This window comes from Myotis myotis, unplaced genomic scaffold, assembly GCF_014108235.1.
Source record: "Myotis myotis isolate mMyoMyo1 unplaced genomic scaffold, mMyoMyo1.p scaffold_m19_p_8, whole genome shotgun sequence".
NCBI lineage: Eukaryota > Metazoa > Chordata > Mammalia > Chiroptera > Vespertilionidae > Myotis > Myotis myotis.
Window position 1 is genome coordinate 50,895,325 of NW_023416390.1, and position 21,004 is coordinate 50,916,328.

Consider the following 21,004-nt stretch of genomic DNA (forward strand, 5'->3'; position numbering starts at 1 on the left):
TCATAAATATAATGAAAATAAATAAATTATATATGTTACCATAACTTAATGTATCACTTCCCCACTCTTAGATGCTACCTTTTTCATCCCCACCTTCAACCCATGATTTTTGGTACTACCATCAAGCACCAACATTTTCATTTATGAGTCTTTCCCCTTTATTTGTGATGTTTCCTCCTTCAGATAAATTAGTTTAAATATAGACTTACAGACATGAATATTTTGGCTTTTATATTTCCAAGTGCTTTCTAAATTTCACTACCACCAATAGCAACGATATATGTACCTATGATTTGCACTGCTACCTTCACCAGCACTTAAGTATTAGTATTTTTCATTGAATAAAGGAGCACTAATTTCATGGAGATGAAATTTCCATGATTATTGAGTTGCATTGATTTTACAGAGAGGAAGGGAGAGTGAGAGAGAGAAAGACTGATCAGTTGCCTCCAGAACGTGTCCTGACTGGGAATCAAACTTGCAACCTTTCAGTGTATGGGACGGCACTCCAACCAACTGAGCCACATGGACAGGGCTCGTAATTATTGTTTTAATCTGTATTATTACCATTGTTATGAGATGCTTAAAATATTTTCTAATCATATTTTCCATGATATAGGTCAGTGATGGTGAACCTATGACACGCGTGTCAGAGGTGACACACAAACTCATTTTTTTGGTTGATTTTTCTTTGTTAAATGGCATTTAAATATATAAAATAAATATCAAAAATATAAATCTTTGTTTTACTATGGTTGCAAATATCAAAAAATTTCTATATGTGACACGGCACCAGAGTTAAGTTAGGGTTTTTCAAAATGCTGGCACGCCGAGCTCAAAAGGTTCGCCATCATGGATACAGATTATCTTAGAGTGTGTGTCTTAATATTTCTTGAAAAAATGTATTTTTTAAAACTCTATCTAGAAAGTAACTTATATCATATTAACTGCAAATATTTTTTTCCAATATGGATTGTTTTACTTTTAAGCTGTTTTTGTAGTCGATAAGTTTAATATTTTTGTATAATTAAATGTGTTAAGTATATTGCAATGTGAGATTTTTCTGTTACTTCAAGGCTCATATAATGATTTATTAAATGTCTGGAAAATATGCACCTTCCCCCATGATTTTTTTTTTTTTTTTAAGAAAATTTATCTAATTAATCCATCTGGAATGTATTTTGGTATATGTTGTGAGATGTGTATCTAAGTTACTTTATTTTAAAACTCTATTAAATTTATTAAATGCACCTTCCCCTTCGCATCCTATCTAATAAAAGAGAAACATGGTAATTGGTGTACGACCGCTACCCTTCCCATTGGCTAATCAGGGAGATATGCAAATTAACTGTCAGCCAAAATGGCAGCCGGCAGCCAGGCAGCTTAAAACTAACATGAGGCTGGCTTGCTTCAGTGACGGAGGAAACCAATGTTTCCCGCCTGCCTTGCAGGCCTCTGAGCCGGCAGTTTGAAACATTTTAACAAATATAGAAGCTAAAAAAAAACCACCCAGAAACCAGCTTTCAGCGAGCTGGGATCTCAGAGCTGGAGTCAGAGCTGGAGTTATACATTGTTTCGAACCGAAACAAACCAGATACCTACTTTCAGCAGCGGAGGCCTAAGAGCTGGAGCCTAAGAGCTAAAGCTGGCCCAGAATAAAAAAAGAAAAAGAAAAAAAGGAGCGGTTGGGAGCTTCCGTCACCCACCAGCCTGAAAACAGCCCTCAGCCCCTCACCAGACTGGCCAGGCACCCCAGTGGGGACCCCAACCCTGAAGGGTGTGTGACCAGCTGCAAACAGCTATCATCCCCTCATCCAGGCTGGCCAGGCACCCCAGTGGGGACCCCCACCCTGATCCAGGACACCCTTCAGGGCAAACCAGCCAGCCCCACCCATGCACCAGGCCTCTATCCTATATAGTAAAAGGGTAATATGCCTCTCAGCACCGGGATCAGCGGAGCCGCGAGGCCTCCAGGCACCAGGATCAGCGTGACAGGGGGCAGCGCCCAAACCCCCTGATGGCCCTGCAGCTTTGTGTGTGACAGGGGGCGGGGCCACAACCTCCCTATCCACCCTGCTCTGTTTGTGACAGGGGAAGGTGCCCCAACCCCCTGATCTGCCCTGCTCTGTGCCTGATACGGGGGGAGCTCCCCAACCCTCTGATCACCCTGCGGCTCTGTGTGTGACAGAGTGCGGTGCCCCAACCCCCTGATCGGCCCTGCTCTGTGTGCGACAGGATGTGGCGCCCCAACCCCCCCCCCCCCCCCCCCGCCCACGGGCCCTGCTCTGTGTGTGACAGGGTAGAGCCATAACCTCCTCATCGGCCCTGCCCTGAGTGTGAGAGTGGTGGCACCCCAACCCCCTGATCGGCCCTGCTCTGTGGGTGATAGAGGGTGGCGCCACAACCCCCCCCCCCCACCCCCACGGGCTCTGCTCTGTGTGTGATGGGGTAGAGGCATAACCTCCTCATCGGCCTTGCCCTAAGTGTGACAGTGGCGGCGTCCCAACCCCCTGATCCACCCTGCTCTGTGTGTGACAGGGGGCGGCACCCCAACTCCCCTATTGGCCCTACTCTCTGAGTGACAGGGGAAGCTCCTCAACCCCCTGATGGGCCCTGCTCTGTGTGTGAAGGGGGGAGCTCCCCAACCCCTTGATAGACCCTGCTCCATGCGTGACAGGGTAAGGAGCCCCAACCCCCCTGATGGGCCCTGCTCTGTGTGTGACAGGGGGTGGCGCCGCAACCTCCCCATCGACCCTGCCTTGAGTGTGACAGGGGGCGGTGCCCAACCCCCCAATCGGCCCTACCCTGAGCGTGACTGGGGGTGGCATCACAACCTCCTGATCCGCCCTGCTCTGTGCAGCACAGGGGGCGGGGCCCCAACACCCCAATCGGCCCTGCTCTGAGCCCGACCAGGGGCTGCACCTAGGGATTGGGCCTGCCCTCTGCCACCCAGGAGCAGGCCTAAGCCAGCAGGTCGTTATCTCCCAAGGAGTCCCAGACTGCAAGAGGGCACAGGCCGGGCTGAGGGACCCCCCCTTCCCCCTGAGTGCACAAATTTTTGTGCACTGGGCCTCTAGTTGTTTTATAATGCTCTATTTTTATATATTAAATTCTTTTATATAACATGTTGAGATTTTCCATACTTTCTTAGATCTAGCCAGTATCAAAAAAGTTAAATCATATAATTTTCTCCTATGATTTGATGTCTAGAATGGCTTTTCCACATTTATGGATTCTTTAAAAATATCCCTTTATTCTTATTAGCTTATTTTTCCAAATAGATTTTATCATTCTATCACTTTCTAAGAAAATCTAGTTGAGAATTTTATTGAGATCATACTCTTACATTTATAAATTAATGTGAAAAGCTTTACTTATCATAATAACCAGAAAGGTAACCTCTCTTTACTAATTCAAGCATTCTTTTATAACTCACTAGAGGCCTGATGCATGAAGATTCATGCAAGAATGGGCCTTCCTTCCCCTGGCTGCCAGCACAGCCTTCGCTCCTGCCAGAGCTACCTTTCAGCCTTCCCACGCTGCACAGAGGCCTGGAGCGGTGCTGAAGGCCTGCGTGATGACGTCAGCATCCCGCCCGCCCCCAGCCACTGGCACCTGCGTATGCAATTTAACCCGCCATCTTTTTTTGGGATTAATTTGCATACTCACTCCTGATTGGCTGGTGGGTGTCATGAAGGTGGGGTCAATTTGCATCTTTCTCTTTTTTAGTGTAGATAATATTTTAAAGATATGTTCAATATTATATAATTAAGGGGAAGAATGGAATGATGAAAAAGTTGAAGACTATGGAGTGGGACAAATATATGTATCTCTAGGTTCAAATCTTGTGTGATTTGGGGCAAGATGTTTAGCTTCTCTGAGCCTCAGCTGTATCCTATGTACATTGAAGGGAGTGGTACTTCTAGGATGGCTATATAAAGCCATTGGAGCATAACATATATACGATAAATGTTAGCTATGATTTTTTGTCATAGCATGTGTTTAGAATTTGACATTTTACAAAGTTCTTTCATGTGTTTTTATCTCATCTGCTCTGTTGATCTTCACAAAACCGTGTTAGTTGATAATGTCATTGTTATTATCACTATTGATATTAAGAAAAAATTGGTAAAATTCTTTTGAGTCAGGAACATAAGATCATATCCTCATAACATATGTAAATGCATTTAAATTACCTACATCACACAATAACCTTGTCCCTAAATATTTTGTGATTTTTCCCATTATAATAGTTGAAATTGCTCTTTCACTATAATTTATTTTTTTATTATTATTTTTTCTTTCACTATAATTTCTATTAGATTTGTTTATTTAAAGGAACAATGTTGATTTTAGTATATTTGTTTCATGTTCAACAGTTTTATTGAGTACCTTATCACCTCTTAAAAATATGGTTAATTCTTTCAGTTTTCTGGGTTGTCATATTTCCAAAATAAATTCTATATTATAGAATCATATTAACATACTCAGCCACTTAATTGAAAAATGAAAAAAAAAAACTAAGACTAGTTATCTATCATGATATGATATATTACAATCTGCCTGTTAGAAACAAAAAATCTATTTATGAGATTATTTATCTGTTACTAGTAAGTTTCCTTTAGCTTGTAGGTTGTATTACTTTATGAATATGCAGTGTGGAAGAAAAGAAATCAAAGAGAAACCAAACATTTTTTTTCTTCTTTGTGGTTTTTAGATATTATTCTTGGCGATGAGAGAATAAAGGGGTGAGTAGGAAAGAGGACTAAACTGCATGTACTTGCACACTTGGGAGATTTTTGCTGTTTTTTTGCTCTCTTAATGCATAGCTGGCTGAGCTCCTTTTCTTCCTAACCTAGACCTTCAGTTCCCCAGAATATTGTCAGGTATAGGAGGATAAATTATTTTGTGCCTTTACTTGTCTTTTCCCATCTACTCCCAGAGTAGAGTGCTTCTTTCAAAAAGTAATAATAAAATGTCTTTTTTTTTCCCCCCATTGAATCAGTTGGTCAACAAAACCAAATAATCCACTGCCAACAGCAACCTAAAGGAATCCACTGTTGCCGCCGACATATTTCATTTTTACTTAATCATGATCTGTTTTTAGGTCAATTATAAAAAAAAAATGGTAATGAAGGCTAAAAAAAATGACCAAGTTGATACAATTATTTTCACTGCAGACCCAGACAATTGGCTTCAGGTACGGATTCTGTACTCACGGGGGAAATGATTAGAGGTGGATGGATTGACACTGTCCCCACTGTCAGCACTTTCACTGCTGGAAACTTCATCATCAGATTCCCGCACGGAGGAGCAGGGCGAGGAGCCGTCAACTTCTTCAAACTTCCTCTTTAAAATTCCACTCATAGCTGCAGCGCTGTCACATGTACCTGGAACAGGAATGGGAGCAACAAAGCGTTGAAATATGTGACCGCTGGATGTGCAGCCAAGGTCCCCAGAGTCATGACTAAGTGGCTTTTTATACATGAGCTTTACCTTGGAAAGATCACCAAGCAGGTTTTCTCAAAAAATATCTTCAAATTAACAAAAATGACTTTACATTAAATATGGGCATTTGACCATTTGCTTACCAAAATGTACCATTTTTGGGGGGACATAGTTCCTCTTATTGGAATACCTCTATTCCCTTTTGTTGGCAAATTAAGAAAATCCACTGGAGTCCATGAAATTCTGTAATGAAAATAAATGCCAGTGTCCCCCAAAGTCTTAAATGATTACTGCTTGTAAAAAATTCATCTGGAAGAAACACAGATAAGTATGCACAAATGCCATGCTCAAGTTTTGAAATGAAAGAACCTAATTAGCTGAGTACAGTGAAGCATATGAAACCAGTTCTAAATTTTAGGTAGTTTCCATTTCAATATTGCAATAAGGTGCAATGTGTTCCCATGATACCTGCTTGCTGAAGCTGTTGCCACTGTTTCAGGAACTATCTAAGGCTGTTTACCTGGGAGATAGCACTAATTGGTGATGGGTGAGGTGAGGGCATGGTTTCTCTTAAGTCCTTTCTCTAGGATGAATGGGCTTTCCCTTCGTCCTGGGGCTTTCTGCACCTTCCCCATTTACCTTGACGTATGTACAGTCAGCTAAAGGACAGAAACTTTCCTTGCAGTGAAAGGATATTTTGGAGAAAACCTATGTATAAATTAGCTTAGACGTATGTACTTGGCTTTACATTGCTAAATTAGATTAACTTATCTGAAAGTGTTATTAAGTCAATCCCATGCACTCTGTCTTCCATCCCATATGTCAGCTCATTTGAATTCTCATTTGAGTTCTTGAAGCCATTCTCTCCTTCTCCTGCCAGAGCGTAGCCATCAGCCCTTTGATCAGTAGGAAGCAAGACCCTTAAAGCTATTCTGAAACCCACTTAGTTACATTATCCAGCTATTGCTCTCAGAAATCTCTGAACTTACCCCTCCTCTGCACAGATCACAGAGCAAGCAGATTACCTAGATCCCCTTAGCTGGGCCAGCTCTTCAGCACCTAATTCAGTAGTTTTCTTTCACACAGGGCTACTTGGATTAGCAGCCTCAGCATCACCCAGGAGGGAGACTGTTAGAATGCAAATTCTCAGGCCCCTCTCTAGCTCATCTGAATCAGAAACTCCCAGAGGGCGGGGCCTAGCACTCTGTGCTTCAGGAAGGCTTCCAGGTGATCTTGATGCGCACTCAAACTGGAGGACCACTTGTCTCATTCTAGTCTGCTCTCCAGCAGCTTCTCCCTGGACTTGTCCTTTCTTGGGTATGTCCACACACCAGCCATAGAGAGTCACATAACCCTGCACTCAATTCTTAGTCAAAAGGCCATCCGTGATGTGATTTCTAGTGAAATTATTAGACATGTATGAGATGTCTCCTAAGTCTATCACTGATTTCAATGTACTCCACTCACCTACACACGTGTTGAGGAACTGGTATGAATATGTTTGACTCCTTGGGTGGAGTAGGGGATATAAAAGGGAGTAGAATATGTTACTTGCCCATCCGCTATGCTGAGCTCCATCGAATTGTGAACACTCCCAAATTCATGTTCTGCAGCCTGTTCTAGTAATCCATGTCTTTTTGCACTTACATTAACAACGGAGAAAACTGATCGCAATAAGACGATATTGCATTGTCCACACTTTTGAGAATAAAATCTTTATTCTTACTCTTATTTTACCACTATTCAGATTAGTATATTATTTTCTCCAGCTAAAAGAGTGTGAAATGAATAAAGTGTTTATGCAAATCTGAGCATGGAAAAGAGAAAGATATTTTAAGTAAGTTCTTAAAATAAAAGTAGGACGGGATATAAATTTTAAAATGGTTCACTTCAAACAAGATGCAAATAAATTCATGAGGTAGAAACTCCAAGACACAAAGTAATACAAGATGAAAACCTATTTTTAAGTACATTTTTATAATAAAATATTGCAAAGGGAACAGTTAAAAACCACATCATTAAGCTTCCCCAGCTTCCTTATAAAGGCAGGGTCCTCAAGACACTAAATTGGGCCACAGGGAACCATGTTCCAATATGGTGAGATGAGTACCTTTGTCACTTCCTCAAGAATGAGAGGGCAAATCTTGGGAGGGGAGATAAGAGAATTAAAAGTCATTTCCCCCTTTGTTATTACGTTTGGAACCTGCAAGACTTTAAAGTTTAAACCATGGAGTTGAAGGTTGGATATAACTTCTATATACATTTTCAGGAGTGAAAAAGCCTAAGCCAGACCCATGTCAAAGGAAAAAAAAAAAAAAAAAAGACACTGCCTGCTTAGAGTAGAATTAGTGCCTATGCTTAAAATAAAAATGTTAAGTAATTACAGGAGGGCATAACCTTATACCCATAAAATTGGTTAAGTGCTAAATTACTTGTGCAACAACCAAGCATAATATCTATCTGCTTTCACTGCCTTTTAAAAAAATGTGAGTGTAACAAGATGTCATCACAAATTGTGAGGGTCAAATGACCTACTGCTTACCAGTATCTTAACCTTGGTTTAGACCTAATAGTGGAGCGGTTTCCTGCTACATCATCTATACTATCTCACTAGGGAAGAAAAGAATACAAGAATTTAGGCAGAAGATAAAGCTGGGTAGGTATTCATTTATTTTAAATGTGAGCAGCTGAAAATCTAAACCCCGATAACGGCCATTTTTGACACAGCTACTGTTTTCCAATTCAAAAAACACATGCTAGTCAAGGGCATCACCATTTCTCACTTGGACTAGGACAAAAGCCTCCTAATTATTTTTTTTCCCCATCCACTACTGTTTGCTTTCAATGTGTTTTCCAGGTTGCTGGCAGAAAGATAAATTTAACATGCAAATCTGAACATGTCAGTCTGTAGTTTAAAACTCTTAAGTGGCTTTGGATTGCCTTAGGATCAAGTCCGAATCCTCAAATGGCTTATAAAGTCCCTAACAGTCTATTTTGGCTAATCTCTTCATCTTCATTTTGAGCCACTGACCCTGTTGTCAATATTTTGGCTCGAATGATCTCTCAGTTTCTCCACCCTGCCATTTCTCTCTGGCAGCTAGGCCTTTTTCTTGGTTCATTTTAAAAATATTTTCCCATAGCACTCACCACTTTCTAAATCCATGTTATTTATTTATGTGTTTCTGCATAAAAAAACAATGTTTATTGTGTATTATTTTTGTCTTTAGCTAAAATATTTAAGGGCAAAGATCTTTGTTTTCTTTACTAGTGTTCCAGGGGTCACAGCCAATGCCTTATATATAATAGCAGATTAATAAATATGTGTTTGATGAATGAATGAAACCTTTCCATTTCCACACTTCAATTTCTCTATCAGTGTCTCATTTCTTCGCTGGACTGAAAGCTCCATGAAGCAGAAATCATGTTCATCTCATTCACCACTCTCTCCTGACTAACAATATATCTGGGTATATTTGATTGAATGAGAATCAAAATGAGAGATAACATTGACCTCAAAACGTCATATATATATTTTTTGCTTGCAAGCAACCTAAAAGCCAATTCTAGCTAGCTTATGCACAAAGACATCTGTTGAAAAGATACTAAACTAGTTCATGCAATCTGAGACAGAGCTAAAACCTAAATGCATTTCCTCTGAGGAAATGTAGGAATAAGGACAGCTTCTAGGATTCTGACTAGAAATTCCTTGATCTTTTCTCTAAAATGCTACTATTACCAAGTTTAAGCCCAACAACTGTTCTCTATGTCTTGCCTTTCAAGTTTAATGTTTCAAGGGGTGAAGAACGTTTTAGCCCACCTTGGGTCAGGTGCCAGGCTTTGATCGTTCAACTACATGACCAGTAGGCAGGGAGCCACCCAATTAGGTAATACTCCAGAGACTCACTCAGAGGCTTCAATAAGTTCAATTGCATTTCAAAGTCACTAGTCTCTCCTTGGCTAACACAGATTTATCTTATTTTTTCATTTATTAATATGGTCCCTGATTTCACCACTTGGACAGCTTCCTCTTTTCCTGTGCCCACATGCCCTTTCTATTGTCAAATTTAATCAATAACTACTTTATTTTAAAACTCTGTGATCTTGGATATCTGTTGTTGTTGATTAACATATAGACTTATTTCATATTTGTATTAGATGTAACCATTGCTCAGGGGAATCTCAGCACATTTAATGAAAAAGTAGTAAAGAAGTATAAATGTTTCCAAATCAAGAAGTTAGATAAAAATGGACATTTCAATGCCTTTGGAAGAAGAATGGAAGCTAAACTTTGGGTAGCACTCTTTTGATATCCCAAATATTTCATAGCTTCCATAGGTAACACATTGAGCTCTTACTATCCCATTTATAGTCATCTAGTGTTTAATCCTTTTTTCTTCTGACATTTGCCCCTATTTCCTGATGCTTTGCTATGTATTTTAAGAAAATGACCACAGGAAAAATGCCTTAAGAATATCATGGATCCCTCAATTTTGAGGAGCAAGTCATCTGATTTGCAGAAAAACCACTTTAGGGTTGCCAGACTTAGCAAATAAAAATATGCCACCCAGACAAATTTGAGTTTGAGGTTAAAAAATACCATTTGGGATATATTTATACTTATTATTTGTTGTTTATCTGAAATTCAGATTTAATTGGGCATCCTGCATTTCTTTTGACAACCCTAACTGGTGCTCTTGGTTCTTGGTGAGAAAATAGAATGACTATGAAATCAACAAATACAGTTACATAAGAAATGCCACCTACCAACTGACTACCATACAAGAATATTTCTGTCCCTAACCAATCAGATTAAACATAGTAAATAAAACATTTACAATCATGAGGGTAAATCATAAATTTATCAAAGAATTTACAAAAAAGGTGACAGGTGGGTGGTGGTTAATAGGTAATGGTCAGGCTTGGCCTATCACTGATGCAGAAAATATATATTTAAAAGGAGGTAATTTTGTCATGGTAAGAATTTCCTTGTATAGTAATGGGGATGTCTTTTTAGGAAGATGCCGTCTCTTCCCGGGCTTGATGAAAAAACAGGTGGTGAGCTGTGAATTCCCAGGTCATTTTACCTGGTAGGTCCTTATTCCATGGAGGCTGCCCAACCAGGAGCTTTCCCTGCTCCTCTCTCCGGAACAAAGGGAGGCAGGTAGAGCCCTGGGTTAACCTTTATTTTCTTGTATTGCTTCCTTGCTAATTTTGTAGCTAATCAGCATCAGAGTGATCTTTAGCTGCAAGGTCATTAACAAAGACCCTTCTGCCTGGTGAGATGGCATGTTACACAACCTGACATGGGGGTATTTCTTCACGACTTGTCAAAGAACAAAATATTTATTTTGTGTTCTCATCAAATTCTTCCAGCAAATACAAAACGCTAACAAACTATGATAAATTTCTATTCTAACTACTTTGATAAGGTAAGGCTGACTGCTTCAATCACCAAGGGGCTGGGACATCACCAAATGCAAATGATGAGATGAAAGGCATTGCCAACAGGTTGATGAAAATACTGGTGTGTGGCTCATCTGTGGTAGCAGGTGGGAAGAGCTTAGCTGGCAAAAGCAAGATTATTTACAATGTCACACTTCATCAACCAGATTATCTACTGGGCCAGGTAGAGGATGAAGAGGACAGCTGCTCAATCAATGGTGTATAGGTTTTATTCTAATATTTAAGAAAGGAGAGCTCAGCTAAAAAAAAAAAAAGTGTTATTTTTATTCTTTGGTATGATATCTTTAGTTATCCAGATGTGTCCCTAAGTATCAGGATACAATTTTACCTAACTTAGTTGTATTAAATCCTTTCATCCTTAATTTTTCTAAACCACGATTTTAAGTAATCGGTGATGTTCTCCCCTAATACTGACATGATTACTGATCTTACACTATTATCAAACACTGACTATAAGATGTAGCCCCTGCCAAAATAAGATAACCATTATTTTAAGAAGTTGGCATTAGATTTTAATGCCTCGAACACTTATAAGTCCACACATTCTCAGAATGCTTATGCATTTCTCTAAACAACAAAAAGATATATTTTTCCACAATACTGGGGCCATTTTTACTAGAACCCATTTGGCAAGAAATTAACGTAATTGCCACCAAGAGGATAAAGATTTGGCAATGATTTCACAAAGTAAAATCCCGCAAGGTGTTGCAATGGGGAACCACCAATGTGAAAAATGCTGCTGGTCACTTGCCAATGTGAGAAGCAAAGCACAACTTGGCCAAATACACTTCTCTTGTCCAGGTGTCTGCTTAAGCCAAGAACCCTAGGAGCACTCGTACCTAATGAGCATTTTTATTTGGGAAATAATTGTAGGGTTCCCCAATTATGTATGTGTTCCTGTGCTGGAGTTGCCTGTGACCTTGAGTTAAAGTTCTGAATTACTTTATGTGCTTAGGATTTCATTATTTTGCACCTTGATGATTTGTAGTTGGAGAATTTGATGAAAGAAATGAATGTTTTGCCCTAACTGGTTTGGCTCAGTGGATAGAGAGTCAGCCTGCGGTCTGAAGGGTCCCTGGTTCAATTCTGGTCAGGGGCACATGCCCAGGTTGTGGGTTCGATCCCCAGTGTGGATCATGCAGGAGGCAGCCAGTCAATGGTTCTTTCTCCTCATTGATGTTTCTCTCTCCCACCCCCCTCTGAAATCAATAAAAATATATTTTAAAAACTGAATGTTTTCTCCAGAAAAAAAAGTGCAGAAAAGCACAAATGCAAGCCATCTATCCATATACTCTCAGTTTAGAACCTCTGCTCTGGTGACTTGTACCACTGCCCCAGCTTGGGTGGCTATCCAGAACTTGGAGAAATTATTCATTGTGACCACATTAGTTCAAAGCACGACAGAAGTTTGGACATCTGTAGCCTCCTGTTCCCTTTACTACCAGGGTTACCCACTTCCTAGGGAAGGCTTCTTTCTGGCTCCCTCAGTTTCTTCTGCCATGTGTGCCAAAGGGCCTTACTGCATCTTATGGGAACATCCCAACCATGTTTAAGGGTTTCTTTCTTCAGTGCTCACTCGGCTGCCCTAAATGCCTTGTCTGTAACTCTGTGGCTTGGTGAAGGCTCAACTAGAATGGTTCTAGGTTGAGTACATTTTCCTCAAAACAGTGTCTGTCTTTCCTAAAACATAGCTTAGGTTCCTTGTTCCATTTATAATAATATAGTCAGCCTTTAAGTGAGTACCCATCAGGGCCGGATACTTTGTACCTATTCTCTGTCATCTTTTCCCAAATCCTATAAGGTAGTTTTTACAAAGAAATGGAAGTTTCAGAAATCTAGGTAATTTGCCCAAGAGGCCTGACTGACCCAAACTTTCTCCAAAAAATATTCTCTGACCAGCACCACACTGGGTTAAGTGACCCCTCTCCAGTCATAGCACCTGCTTGATGCGTTTAGCAGTACTTCTTACACTGTATCACAACTGCTAATTTCAGTGACATTTTCTCACCCTTTACTGTGAGATTCTTCATGGACTGACTATGTACTCCAGTGCTTGCTCAGTGAATGAATGGTCATCAATCTGGAGTCTAATTCTGGATCAGCTCCTAACGAGTAGCCTAATTTTAAGTAAGAGGAATACCTCTCTTCTTTATCTACTTATCAAAATATGAGAACAGGTTCTGATGTAATGCAGTCCCAAGTACCTGAAGTAATGATAAACGCAGTGGCCTCCTGGTGCCTCTAATGCCCAACCTTCTTCTCTGACTGTGTACAAATTGCAAAGGCTAAACTAATTTATGCCCTGCTGATATAGGGATGGATGGCTACTCTACTTACTAATGGTAAATGGGTTCTTTATGACTCTTTCTGGCTGGGGGTACCCCAAGAAATTTTCTGTTACCTCCCTGGGGATTAATATCCATTAAAAACAGACAACTGTTTTTTTGTTTTTTTGTGTTTTTTTTTAAATACTACTTAACTCTAAACATTGATCACTGGTTGGTATTTGGCAACATAGTGTAATAAAATACATATGGACTGGAGTCCAAAGTCCTTCCCTAAAGTAACTTTCAGGAAGCTCTTTTAATTAGCAAGAGTGGAGAAAGTCAACCGAGAACATAATAAGGCTTTTAAAACTGCTGAAAATTGATCAAGTGCCTGCTGTAAGCCTATTTTTCCCACTCTAACAACAAAAGTACCAATAAAAAATTTATTTTATATGCTTGCTATTAAGACTAAAGAACAGTACTTAGACTGATTCCTTGGATGACTGGCAAGACTTACCACATTAAGAGAATAAAAGACCACACAGACGTGAAGAATTTAGAATTATTACTGCAGCATTGGAAGATTACACATTTTTTTTTCCTCCTTAGCTCTTAAGAAGTTTCACTTCAGTCTTTTATGAAGTTTCTGACTGAATAATAAAGTAGACTAGCAAGTGTTATTTAAGAGATATGATATCCTTTTCCTTCGGAAGAATCATCAGAATGGTCTGAAGGGAAAGGAACGTTTGCAAACATTTGTCTTATAAAGTATTCTAAAATGGTCATCAGAATAAAATATGGCCACGCTTTAGGGCCATTCCCGTTTAAGCACTGGGATCCTGCCAAAAATACTGTGCAGAAAATAAAGATTTTAGAATTAGAATAAGTAGAAAACAGTACTTTGGATATTCTTTAAAATAAATCACCACCTTAAGCAAGGTATAGATTTTTTACTACCTAAGGCAGAGGACAATACATAGTTGCCTGACATTGCATTAAGCAGCAATTAGTAAAATAATAAAGAGTAAGATTAGATATCTAGATTTTCAAGTTTCAGTGATGGTTCTGCTTGCAAAGATTAAAATGGGTTTACATAGAAATAAGTCACACCAAACTCATATAATCTTTTAAAGGTCAGAAACCCACTATTTAGAGAAGTTTCTCCATTCAAATTGAATTTCACAAAAGCAAAGAGTCATGACATTCCTCCACACCAATTTATCCAACTTGTTACCAATGTAAATTAATAAAAAAAAACAACTAAGTATGCTACTATTAAAACAATTTTAACAAAATATATTTTTAAGTTCATTTTGAAAATCCTTGTGATCAAATTAATTAATGCAATATTTCTAAACATCATTCTGATACAGAGAAATTTAAAAATAGCAATATATCTGTGACATAGACATTGTTTCATGATTCAGACAAATTAGCACTAAGTCATTAGGTAAAATTATACTCATTATGCTCTATAACAGCATTGGCTCAGCAAACATTTTTTGGGGCCTGACTCTCTCTATAATCAAAAAGTCCATAGTCTATGGATGAGACAGGAACTCTAGATAGAGCAGAGATGAATGACTAATGCCTTAATTATACAAAGTCAACATGGAAATAGAAAAATAGTAGAACAAAAGCACAAGGATGAAAAATTTCAAAGCAAGAAAAGATATAAAATAAGAGCTCAGTAAAGTACACTTTACCACATATGTGAGGAGCCTGTGGACATTGTTCTTCCATTTGGAAAAATTAAAGGCATGTAGGGAGCTACATATAGTTTGAACCTTGGTGACTACATGGTGACTGCCTTCTCTATGTGTCCCATGGAATAGAAGGTATCAGCTACTCAGTACTACCTAAGTAGGACCTCCAATAAACTCCTCCTGTGTTTCTATTTTTGGAAAACATGTCCCTTTCTCATCCATTCCAATCTAAGCTGTTTCATCAAGATTCTCTAACCCTAGGCTTTAGCTGAACTTGCCTTATCAACACCAGGGGATCAATTCCTATGGTTTAAAAAAATAATAGCTATTGTTTATAATGCTGCTAATATGTGCCAGGCATGCATTATGCCATTTCATTTTCATAAAAATAATCTTTGATATATACACAATTATCTCCACTTTGCATATGAAAACATTGAGGCTTACAGACTTAAGTACCATGTCCAAGGCCACATGGATTGTTCAGAGGCAAACCATATCTTGGAAGTGACAACAGGTTTACAACTTGAACTTGAACCTAAGTTCCTCACTGCTATCCTATTAAGCCTCTTCATACTTCATTATATAGCGTGAACTCACATACCCAACACATAATAAAAGCACTTACCTATTAAGAAAACACTATACAATATTTTCCTGGATTTTTAGTTGTTCATGAGTTGCCCGAAATTTATACGGTTTTAATGTATTTAACAGTATAACCCAGCTTTGTAAAATGCTATTGGACAAAAGGAGTCCAGAATAAGCAGCTTTTCCCCAATACTTTGGACTAGTTCTCATTCTTACAGAATAACTTTTGACACTAAGTTCATGGAACCAACATTCCTTCAGATCTTCAAAGTTCTCCAGAATGGATGCGTACACCTACTAGTTAGTGGGTATGATATTAGATGCCTTGCTTATCTTCACACAATTGAATTAGTAAATTTTCAAAGCAATAGGGATTGATAACTCAGTGTGATTTGGGGATGATTTAAAGTGTGTGCACGTGTGTGCATATACACACATGACTACATGCATTTCTAAATGAATACGCTTACATGGAGCTGAAGGTTTGTCTAAGTAATAACTCTTCCTAGTTAGCATGGTGGTGAGAGGTGATGAATCTCAAAGCCCCAGGATCTGACAATGAAATAGACCACAACTCCCAAAATTGGTAAGAATAGGTATATGACACCAATGATACATCAATTACTACAAATAAAAATTTGATCTATATGGGTTTTTTGGGGGTATTTTTTTGGTATACCTGTTAGCAATTCCTCATTTCCCTATTATACAAAATAATGTCAAATTCCTGTTGATGGTTTAATATAACAGATTCTTACTGTAGCCACCAGAACAACTTCTAATTTATGTAGAGCTCAGACATGATTTTTCAAAATTCTGAACATAAGAACTCAGATGCATTTTGTTTATCTTCCATGTGCTTATGCTCAATATACTAATTATGTGTCTGCATTAGGAGTTCAGTGCATAGAAGAAGAACGGGGGGATGTTTATTTCTTTCCCTTTCCCCATTATGCAATTTAGAATTAATGTAAAATGTAGTGCATAAACTTAATATTTGAGTTGTTCCCAGAAAAGGAGAAATTATTAACTGTATTGAAAAATAAATATTAACATGAGAAAACAGAGTAAAATTATACAAAGTATATACCTGGTACATATATAAAACATAAAAAATTGTATACAAAAAGCATATACTAGCATCACCACTTGGTGTTAGAGAACAGTTTTATCTTTTGCACTAAGTCAGTTTAATGGTGGGAATGATGATTCTTATGCCATGAGAAAAAGCCTAAACTGATTTCCATTTTGTTCAGCAATGCAGAATCATAGGAGAGCAATTAACATTAAAAAAAAAAAACCCTAGACATTAAAATTTACATTTTAGTTATCTGAATAGGTTTATTTAGCACAGATTATTTTCCAACTGCTCTAGACAAAGTAGTATTATAGCATTGCTATGTGTCTAATAATATGGAGTAAAAATAAAAATTTAAAAACAATTTTACACTTTTTTGAGCTGATACTTTTCAATAAAACTGATACAATTCTATGTAAATTCCAGAATAAATGATACAAAAGGCAATCAATGTTTTGCCAGGTTAAAATAAATAAATGTGATTGCTTTGAATACTCAATTATCTTGAGCATTTTCTTTTTAATATAAGTAATGTGTCATTCTTTCTATTTCATACACACCAAAGTTCAAGAGAAGGACACATATAATAATAGTACAGCTTAAAACATACGCTTCAAGTTTGAGATGACAACAGTTATTTGTAGAGTTTAGACTCTCCTCCATCCTGCTAGACTGGGTACAACATGTTTGCCCTAAACTCTTTTGCAAGCTTACAATATGGTCTCCAGTTTCAAGTGATGAAAGAGATAGACTGGTAATCAGAATGCAGGAAATTAATTTTTGAAAAGTCCTTAATGATTCCTTTGAAGTCTGAGATAATACCATTTCTTGGTATACTAACTGCATATGCTTCAATGCTTTGTTTTTACAGCTTTACCTTCCAATTTGGTTTTAAGTGCATTTATACAAATACATTTTACATACATTTAAATATCCAGACCACGAACTTAGTATGTACATGCTGCTGAGATTTGTATGGCAGCATGGCTCCAGCAAATGCAAAAAAGACTTCCCAGTTTTGAGTGAATTTGCATAGAGACATAAATTATCCACAGTAGTCAAAGCCATAAATTTGCTGCAGGACATATAAAACTCTCTCCTGGCTCACAGAAGCACAATTCTCTTTATTTAACATGTGTCTATTAATCATGTTTTCTCTAAGAATCTTTGCAGGCCCTCCTTCTTTGTCCACACTGTTTTTATATCCATATTCAGAATGTGCTAACTGGTAGTGGTTGCATTTACAAAATTAATAATATTGAACTATCTAAATAAATTTCAACTTGGTTCTTTCCTCCTTCCTGTGCTCTGCCTAGAACACACACAGTGGTTATTATATAAAAACCATGGAGAAGACTTAAGTAAAAGTAAAATTTAAAATTTTTTTTTCATATTGTTGAATTAAATATGATTAACCTTTAGAAAAAAAAATATATATATGTATACATGCATAGATGGTATATACAAAATATATTATATATAATGTAATACAGACGTATAAAATGTATATATATTTCATTATAAATTATATATACATATATAAGACAATTGTTTACAAATATGTTATTTAAAATAGAGGACAGGATATTGCAATCAACATAAGAAAAAAACAATTTATTTGAAATATATCCCCTTTAGCTGCAGTCATTATTAAAAGTTTCAAAAGAGAAAGTTTAGAAAAAATTGGCAGTTTTTGCATTTTTAAAAACCACACAGAACATGAATTCCTTTTCCTAAATTAATCTCAGGATCCTGGATAAATGTCATAATATCCCCATAGAGTGACAAAGGGTGAGAATCTGGACCTGCATGACTACAGCAAAGTGATTTCATAGACAGTTGAAATAATTGCCCTTCACTGTTTCATTGGTTCACCCCCTGTTTTGATCCACCATCCACACCCCCTTCCTAATTTAAAATAAAAGATATCGTTGCCAAACTACCGAGTCTTAATCATTGTAATAAATTAACACTCTTCAGTGCAAAGAAAGTAATTAAGTTTATCTAAACATGTGCTAGCTCTTTGTATGTAAGCTTCATAAAATTCATTTTAAAATGTCTTATGCAAATATAAAAGCATAAAACAGTAATTTCATGACTAAACATTATTTTGCCTCTTTATTTTTCGAAAATATTTTCATACACATACAACCTGTGATGTAGACAGATGCTGACTTGGTGCAATACTTCCCATCAACATTGTAACTGCTGAATTGATATATTTTAAAATTTTAATGATATGGATAAACATGTTTTAATCATGCTTTAAATTTATTTAAAATATGTTTTAGAAATAAAAAAGCAATATCAACAATAAAAGTGAGTACACATTTGCTTGGCACAAGTCAGATCCTAGCATGATGTAATCACACATTTTACAAAAGTGGGATATTTAGTGCATAAAAAAAAAAAAAAAGACTTGTCCTGCCTGTAACATTTATGGGGATCACTTTACTATCCGAGTTAACTAAAAGAAAATGTCATGGGAAGTTAAACATGTTGAATTCAAAATAGTATAGCCTAAAAAGCCCCCTCCCCAAAATAATAATTTGGAAAATTAGAGAGTCACTTAAAAGATGAAACACCAAAATAAGAAATTATTTCTCTGATAAGGCATTTATGTAGAATAAAATGTAGAATAAAGACTCTCGAAACTGACACCCTCTCCTAAAATGAAATGAAAATATAACTTATTAAAACTGTCACGATGTTGTCTGGGATAGGAACAAAAGAGCTCAGTTATTTAATTCCAGATACCTCACAAGAACAGGAGGCTAGGAACCCAGTTCTTCCTGAAAATACATTTCTTACAAGTGTGAAAATCCTCTAAAGTTGTGAGTCCGAGATGTTTCAACACAGGTATCTCTCTGCAATCAAAAACTTTCCCCCCAAATGTAATTATTTAACGCCCAAACCCAATCTTTTCTCCCATGAAATTATTCCATTTGAACAAAACACCCCTGTTTCAAATCCAGAAAACATCAAGATCTAAAGAATAAACTAGTTAAGGGAACCCTTCAAGGGGGAAGGCACTGCTAATCTCCGCAATGAATGAAAAGAGCCAATCCGCATGCAGTGCCTTCCACAGAAATAAAATCAGGCGCATCGGGAAATCTGTCACCGTACCTGCGTGCACTTTAAACGACTACGGCACACGCTGTAAAATCTTCGCCCTGAGAAATAAAGCACACTTCATTTAACTGCTGCAACACACTGCTGCAGAGCAGCCCGGTGCATTTTTTTTCCTTTCAGCCGACCGATCCAGCTCTCCACCAGCCCTGTGACCTTTGAACTCCCTCTCCCCCCTCCTCTGCTTCTGCAGTCAAAGCCTCGGAGCTGGCTCATTTGCATAAGGCTCGGGCAGTCCTCCAGCGGCTGAAGCGGAATGCTGGGTAAGGGCTGGAGCTGCAGCTCTGCCAGAATACCTGAATCACCGGCGGGAGGGCTGGGGCGGGCGAGGGGCAGTGGGCACGGGCTTCACCGGGCTGGCGGCATCACAGCCCCCCAGGTCTATTAATGGATAAGTGTTTGTTTTTGACTCTGTTTTAGAGTCCTGCTTTTCCCTGCTCCCCACCAAAAGAAGGTGTCACATCAACTATGGTAACTAAGGAAACCCACATAAGTCAAATACTTCATTGCAATACATGTGGAAGGCCAATTTAAATTTTTCATGGACTTCCCTTGTTTTTGAAACATAGCTGATTCCCCCCCCCCCCCCCCCACTGGAATACATAGTATTGCACGCATAATCAAGAGACATTGGGTATTTCTTTTGGTTGTGGGTTTAAACAGCATTTTGCAGGCATACATTTATTTTAGTCATTATACAAATACATCATGTCACCACAATAATTCCATAAAATATTAAATGTGCCCCAGTGCCTTGAAGACAATCATCCTAAATGGTGTCCAAGAAATTAATTATAAAGGATTTAGATGCCGGGCTGTCTTTAAAATAATACCGCAGTGAAAATGTAGAGCAAAGTTAAACTATGTGTTTCAATCTAAAGATTCATGTAGCAGTAATGCTTGTCTTTGGCAAAGATGTTCAGTGTTGTGCTATTATTTGTTAGAGTTATTTCTTCCCCTGTCTTCCTACACACAGCAATCTCTCTATTTAAAACACAAACTTCTCTATTTCTCATAAACCTAAGAAGTGATTATTTTCTAGATACAGGAGATCATGTGTGTGCATATTTTTATAAATACACATGAAGGCACATCTTTTTAAAATGGTGAGCCAATGGAATTATGCATCATTACATAATTAATCTATTCTTTTTACAATTAAGCTAATTTGTTTTTTCCATTAGTGAGTGAATAATATCTATGAAATAAAAGGTTTTATGCAATAAGATTTCACATTTGTCAAAGGAAATATAACATGAAAAATAAAAAGCACACAAGAGAATAATATAGATATATAATATATTGCTATATTTGAATATAAA

At 37.8% G+C, this 21,004-nt stretch overlaps 1 protein-coding gene across 1 annotated transcript in view; it reads right to left on the minus strand.

Moving 5' to 3' along the window:
• Positions 1-21,004, minus strand: part of CSRNP3 (cysteine and serine rich nuclear protein 3) — a 177,856-nt gene that overhangs the window by 58,001 nt on the left and 98,851 nt on the right. The window contains exon 4 of the mRNA XM_036320840.1: positions 5,220-5,390. Coding sequence (XP_036176733.1) covers positions 5,220-5,390 — 171 coding nt within the window. The remainder of the gene's footprint in view (positions 1-5,219; positions 5,391-21,004) is intronic.